Consider the following 6,027-nt stretch of genomic DNA (forward strand, 5'->3'; position numbering starts at 1 on the left):
TTTACGCTCAGACAATATGTTACCACTAGAACGGGTACCATTGTGTAAATAGTGTTAGGCAAATCTTTTATGCGAAATAAATAGATACACCATGACTATTCGACAAACCCTTAAAATGGTAATACAAAAACCAAATCGTCATTAAGTTGAAAAAAAATCAAAATAATTTTTAAAATTAATTTAAAAGCAAATGAGTTTTTTATCTAAAACCGAAATAATGTTAATTAACGTGTCGTTGGAGTGCGTTAATTTGTTATAAAACAACGCATGTTTATTTTGAAAACCAAAAGTTGTCATATTGCTCTTCATGTGTTCTATTTAATGCTGTTTATGTCGTTATTAGTTTTTTTTTGATTTTATAACGGACGTTTTGTGTTTTAACAAACACTAATAAAATAAAGCATTTGTTTTTCATATTATAAATTACAAAAGTTTTTAAAAAAAATGGAAAAAATATTTTTAGAGTAAAAAAATAATTTGGAATTATTTTGAACCAAAAAACAAAATGAGGTATTTTTTGTTAATTATTAAAGTTTTTATTATTTGACCTGATATCGAATAAAACTGGAACAAGGACTGTATTATCATCGAAAATATATGGTATATATTTTTTATTTATTGTTTAATAAAAAATGTTTTGTATTTTCGGAAAGTTGATTTATTTTTTTTAATATTTTTAAAGTGAATAATTAGATATTTCCATCTTTTTAATTGTTCCTTGTGTTCCAATTGATTAAATAAGTATTATTATATGATACTTTGAACTTATTAGTTTAATATAAAACATGGGACTTTTTGCAAAAAATTTGGATATCACAATTATAATTACACACGTCACCATTTATAACCAAAACAGTCTTTTTGTCTTGTGAATTAGTACTTTATAATATTAAATTTACAGCAAAAAATATTTTTTTGAAACTATAACTTTTTTGTACAATGTGGTAATTGGTATTGTTATATATTATAATATAAAAATTGTATTTTTTGTTATTATATTTTATTGTGAAGCCATTAAATATTTAATCTTCTAGTATTATAACAGATATAAAATATTTATTTTTATTATTTGGTCTAGACTTATGGGTTTACAGTTTGATAACATTAAGTGTAAATAGGTTCTTTTTGATTATAAAAATATAAAAATGTTTTTACTTCATTTGTAAAAGCATTATTCATACATAGTTTTTATCGTTTTTTATACTAATTTATGATACAATGGTTTAAAAGTTTGAAGAAATTTAAATATTCAATTTCTAATTTAGTCATTATTTTTTATAAAATTCCCATTTATTCATACAAAAAAGTTACAAAGACATTTCTGTTATGCATTATTACAATAATAAGTGCATAAATTGATAAAATCCAGAACAAAAAAACAACTTACAAAAATGGCAATGTCTGACACTTTTACTAAAGGAAAATTGCTTGAGCTCTTTCAAACTTCTGTATTTACTAAACCGCTTATTGTCAGGGTTAATCATATAACAAAATCTACAGTAATAGAAGCAACAATTGGAGACGATGTTATATTATTAGATGCTTATTTTTATGAGTCTAAGGACCCATTAGAAACAATCAACGATGGTGACTTTTTAAAAATAATGAAAGCAGAATTTCACATTTTGTGTTCTTATTCAAAAGAAACACAAATTAAATTAGAAATTATTGAATATGAAAATATCGACACCACACGAGATAAACTTGTTACTTATGATTACGGAAACGGTAATGACTTAAATCAATTCAAATGTAAAATAAGTAAAGTTGATACAAAGGTTGATTCTTCAGACTTATCAAAAAGAAAAATCACACCATTTGCTGTGATCACAACAATGACAAACAATGTCACTATTAAAGGGCGAGTAATATCAAAAAGTAACATAACAAGAACAGTAACAGGAACAAAATTATGTTTTTTGCTTCAAGACGCCAATGAAAATGAAATGACAGTTAATTGTTATGATAATGAATGTGAACAGGCGTTTGATATGTTTCAAGTTGGATCAGTGTATTTCATATATTGTAGACAATTTAAAGAAATAAAGAGTAGTATACACTTAAGAGAAAAAGAAATTGATGTGAATATGACTTATACATGTGAAATACCGACGCAAGAGTCTGAAAATGATATTCCTTCAAAAGGTTTAATCACTACAATTTCTTATTTAAAAAATGCAACCGTTGAAAAATTGTACGATGTGAGTGGAGTTGTAATTAAAATAAACAAAGAAGATAATGTGACCAAAGGAGGTAAAGTGTATCGGACTATATTAGTCGTTGATCAATCGAATTATATCATTGAAATTAAATTTTGGGGTGACACCTCGACTCTACCAGACAAACTTGAAATGTTTAAAAAAATATACACATTCAGAAACGTGTTACTTGGAGCATTCAAAGTACGATCATTAAACTTTTTTTAATATAAATCGACTTATGAAATAAGTGAGATTAATGAAGAAACAGACATATTGATTTCAATGTTAAAAAAGTGTAAAAGAGAAGATGGAAACTACGAATTTGACAAACCCAATTTCAAGAATTTGAATAAGATTTTTGAAGTAACACAATTTCCTCGTTATTCGATACAAGAAATGACAAAAAACATTCATTTAACAAATCAAGACGTTTACGGGTATGTTACCGCTTTCTTCATATTATTTAGAAAAGAAGTATGCTATTATTATGGGTGTCCAACATGTAAAATAAGTGTTGAAGAAACTGCACACAAATGTAAACATTGTAACCGTGATAAAATAAATCCTATTAAATATTTTAAACTTATCGCCACAATTCAAGACAGTTCAAATCAACAAGAAAGTGTCATTTTATTTGATGATGTGTTGGATGATTTATTTGGAAAAACTACTGATAAAATGGTGGCAATGCAAACCAATGATACTGACGATTTTTATAATTGTTTAAAAGCAAAAACTTGTGTGTTATTTAAAATGGATTTAAAAGGAAAACAAGAATTGTATAAAGACTCGTATAGAACGGCGTTCATACTGTGTGGTATAAGTGAAGTGAAAGAAGCAACACAATTCACTTCAAAAGAAATTGAATTCTTGAAAGAATATAAACAAAAATAGTCGAAAGGTATCAAAACCTCTTTATAAGGTTAAACAAAAATACTTTATCAAACAGTTTGTTTGTTTGTTTTTTATCTTAAAATGGATGTTATATAACTGATTTATAACAAAAAGATATTTTAAGACAACTACCAGATTTCAATAAATATATATTGGCATTTTCACTATATTTAATAATTAGTAAACATGTTTGTTAAGACTAAATTTAAATATAATTTTTAATTGACTTTTTGCAAATCTGAATATTTCAAAGAAATGAATATATTTATTCATTAATTTATAAGAAAAAGATTAATAAATTTTGTATAAATAAATAAATCCGTTTTCTCACAATTATGACAAACAAAAATTTTTCAAAATTATTTTCAAACTTAAAGACTTTATCAATGTAATCATTTAAATTTCAGCTCCAAACTTAAAACTCATTTGTTATGTTTATTAAACCTTTCCCATGGCATGATCGGCCCTTCTTCTTCTCTTCTAAATACATACGTATTGTTTTGAAATGCGTCCTTATCTATTTTAGTGTTATTACACACTACAACTTCATTAAGTGAACTACAATTCCAAAACGCGCCTCCCCAGATCCTTTTCAAGTTCTTAGTAAAATTGATTGCACTCAAATTTCTACAGTCAACAAAGCAATTCATTTCAATTTCCTTAATACTACTAGACATCACAACTTCCACTAAATTAGTGCACCCAATAAAACCGCCATATGGCAATGTTATGAAACTATCAGGAATGTTGATAGAAGTCAGTCCACAATACCGGAAAGCTTCTTGTTGGATTTCAGTGACGCTTTTTGGTATGACAAAATTTGTGAGTTCTTGACATCCATAAAATGCTTCTCTTCCGATCATTTTTAAGTTGTTTGGTAACACAATTTCTTTGAGATTTTTGCACTCTGAAAAACACCCATCCGCTATAATACTCAAACTCCTGGGTAATCTTACTTTGCTCAATGAAGTGCACCTCCCAAAACAATACTTCCCAAGCTCGGTAATACCTTTTGGAACTTCAAATGATTGTAATGAGTAACACCCATAAAAAGCGCTATCCCCAAGTGTACCCAAGCATACGGGTATGCGCACAGATACAAGGGATGTGCAAAATGAAAAACATGAATTATTAATTGACTCAATTTGCAAATAACATTTTGCAAAGGAAGACTCTCCCAATGAATTAATTTTATTTGGAAGTGTGAGAGCAACAAAAGTATCACTCTGATAATCAGAAAAACATTTATTTGCTATTGATACAACGTTTAAAGGTATCAAATTTCCAAAGGCGTTAAGATCAGTTGAAGTGTAACAAATTCGTTTAAATGAAAAGTTCTTATTTTGTGGACACATCGATGTTGAATAGTCGACTGGGTACCATATGTTTACAACAAAGAAATTATATATAGACTTTGGTATAGAAACACGTGGTTTATTTAAATCGAAAAACTGAAAGCCGAAGTTTTCGGAGTCTGGAGATTAAATCTTCAAAGTTTCAATAGAAGAAAAATACTTTATAATCGTATTGTTTATCGGAATCGGATTGAAATGAAATCGAGAAAAATTGCCGTTATACTTTTTACACACCATCTCAAGTGCTATAAAGTCTGTGAATGATGAAAAGTATTGAGAAACAACCATTATGTGGTATGCATCTAATTGAATCATGTTATTTCTGAATGTTTGATGAAGTTTTTTTAATTACAAATTTAAAGAACTTAAAAATAAGATTTTTTATAAATTGATTCACGAATAATAATTAAATAATGTTAAAATTAATTTTTGTAATTACCAAATAACTTTTAAATACAACATTGTTTAAAAAATAATTAAAAAACTAATATAACACATAGTTAAGACAACTAGAAAAAATCAGTATGAATTAATGATAAACCAATTTTTAATTTATTAATTATTAATATTTTATAATTTATTATAACATTTATAATATACTTTTTGGTGTAAAATATTGAGTTTTAAACAATTGGAAATTATTAATATCAATTAATTATAATCAATATATTATATTGTTTTACATAAAAGTTTAATGAAGTTCAAAAAATGACATGTACAGTAGGGGGAAATAAGGGGATGCAAGAAAAAGTCAGATGCTCGCAACTATTGGTTATTTTTCAAACAAAAAATAATATGTACAAAAAATGAATATTCTTAATACTTCTAAAAGTTTGATTGATTTATAGTATTTTTATTATTATAACAAAAAAATTAAATCACAACATTCGTTTTTGTTGTTGAACAGTTAATTGTTCATATCTTTCATTTTTGATAAATTCTTATTTATTAATTTTTAAATGTATATTGATGTTGACTTGACGAATGACAACTCTCCCAAGACGTTATAAGTTATATGTTTAATGTTTATTTTCAATACTATCATAACCATATAGCACAATGAATAAATAATTATATGCATTGATATAAGCAGACATAAAAAACTATCGGCTGTTATGCTAAATAAAAAGTAGTAAGAAATAAAACAAGTTTAAACAATCATTTAGTCTGTAGTCAACACACAACACCATTCCACAATGGAAACGGTGTGAATTTATATTTTGGAATGATTTGGAGAAGTAAGCTTGGACATCACCTTGAATTTTAAAACCATACCGCCTCTTCCAAACAAATCATATTTTATAAGTTTGTAGAAGCGTCAATTGAGTTCTTTTACTTCCATTATTCTCATGTAATACTATCATTTTCCCTCCACTTTCTCTGTTCTATGTGTTAGTTGATGTGGATGTATAATTGAATATATCTTTCATTAATAAAATAGACCCAACACTTGAATAATCTCTTTAAAAGCACAAACGGGTGATATTGTTGTTCAATTTGATAATAACAGTTCTGAGTTTCAACTTCATTTATTAGTTTGTTAAAATATTTAAATAAAATATAGTAAATATTTAGTT

At 26.2% G+C, this 6,027-nt stretch overlaps 3 protein-coding genes across 3 annotated transcripts; 2 read left to right on the plus strand and 1 right to left on the minus strand.

The window, feature by feature from the left end:
* Positions 1 to 1,391: 1,391 nt before the first annotated feature.
* EIN_234190 (hypothetical protein) lies at positions 1,392 to 2,426 on the plus strand (the record flags this gene model as incomplete). The annotated part of the gene is made up of 1 exon (XM_004185300.1): positions 1,392 to 2,426. One exon carries the CDS (start codon positions 1,392 to 1,394, stop codon positions 2,424 to 2,426), a length of 1,035 nt encoding a protein of 344 aa, XP_004185348.1.
* Positions 2,427 to 2,483: 57 nt separating this feature from the next.
* Positions 2,484 to 3,354, plus strand: EIN_234200 (hypothetical protein; the record flags this gene model as incomplete). The annotated part of the gene is made up of 4 exons (XM_004185301.1): positions 2,484 to 3,013; positions 3,096 to 3,157; positions 3,210 to 3,283; positions 3,349 to 3,354. The coding sequence occupies 4 exons, from the start codon at positions 2,484 to 2,486 to the stop codon at positions 3,352 to 3,354; spliced, it is 672 nt and encodes a 223-aa protein (XP_004185349.1).
* A 163-nt stretch (positions 3,355 to 3,517) lies between these two features.
* Positions 3,518 to 4,765, minus strand: EIN_234210 (hypothetical protein; the record flags this gene model as incomplete). Its single annotated transcript, XM_004185302.1, has 3 exons — positions 3,518 to 4,507; positions 4,548 to 4,569; positions 4,611 to 4,765. 3 exons carry the CDS (start codon positions 4,763 to 4,765, stop codon positions 3,518 to 3,520), a joined length of 1,167 nt encoding a protein of 388 aa, XP_004185350.1.
* Positions 4,766 to 6,027: the final 1,262 nt, after the last annotated feature.

This window comes from Entamoeba invadens (assembly GCF_000330505.1).
Source record: "Entamoeba invadens IP1 unplaced genomic scaffold scaff_1105074724841, whole genome shotgun sequence".
NCBI lineage: Eukaryota > Evosea > Mastigamoebida > Endamoebidae > Entamoeba > Entamoeba invadens.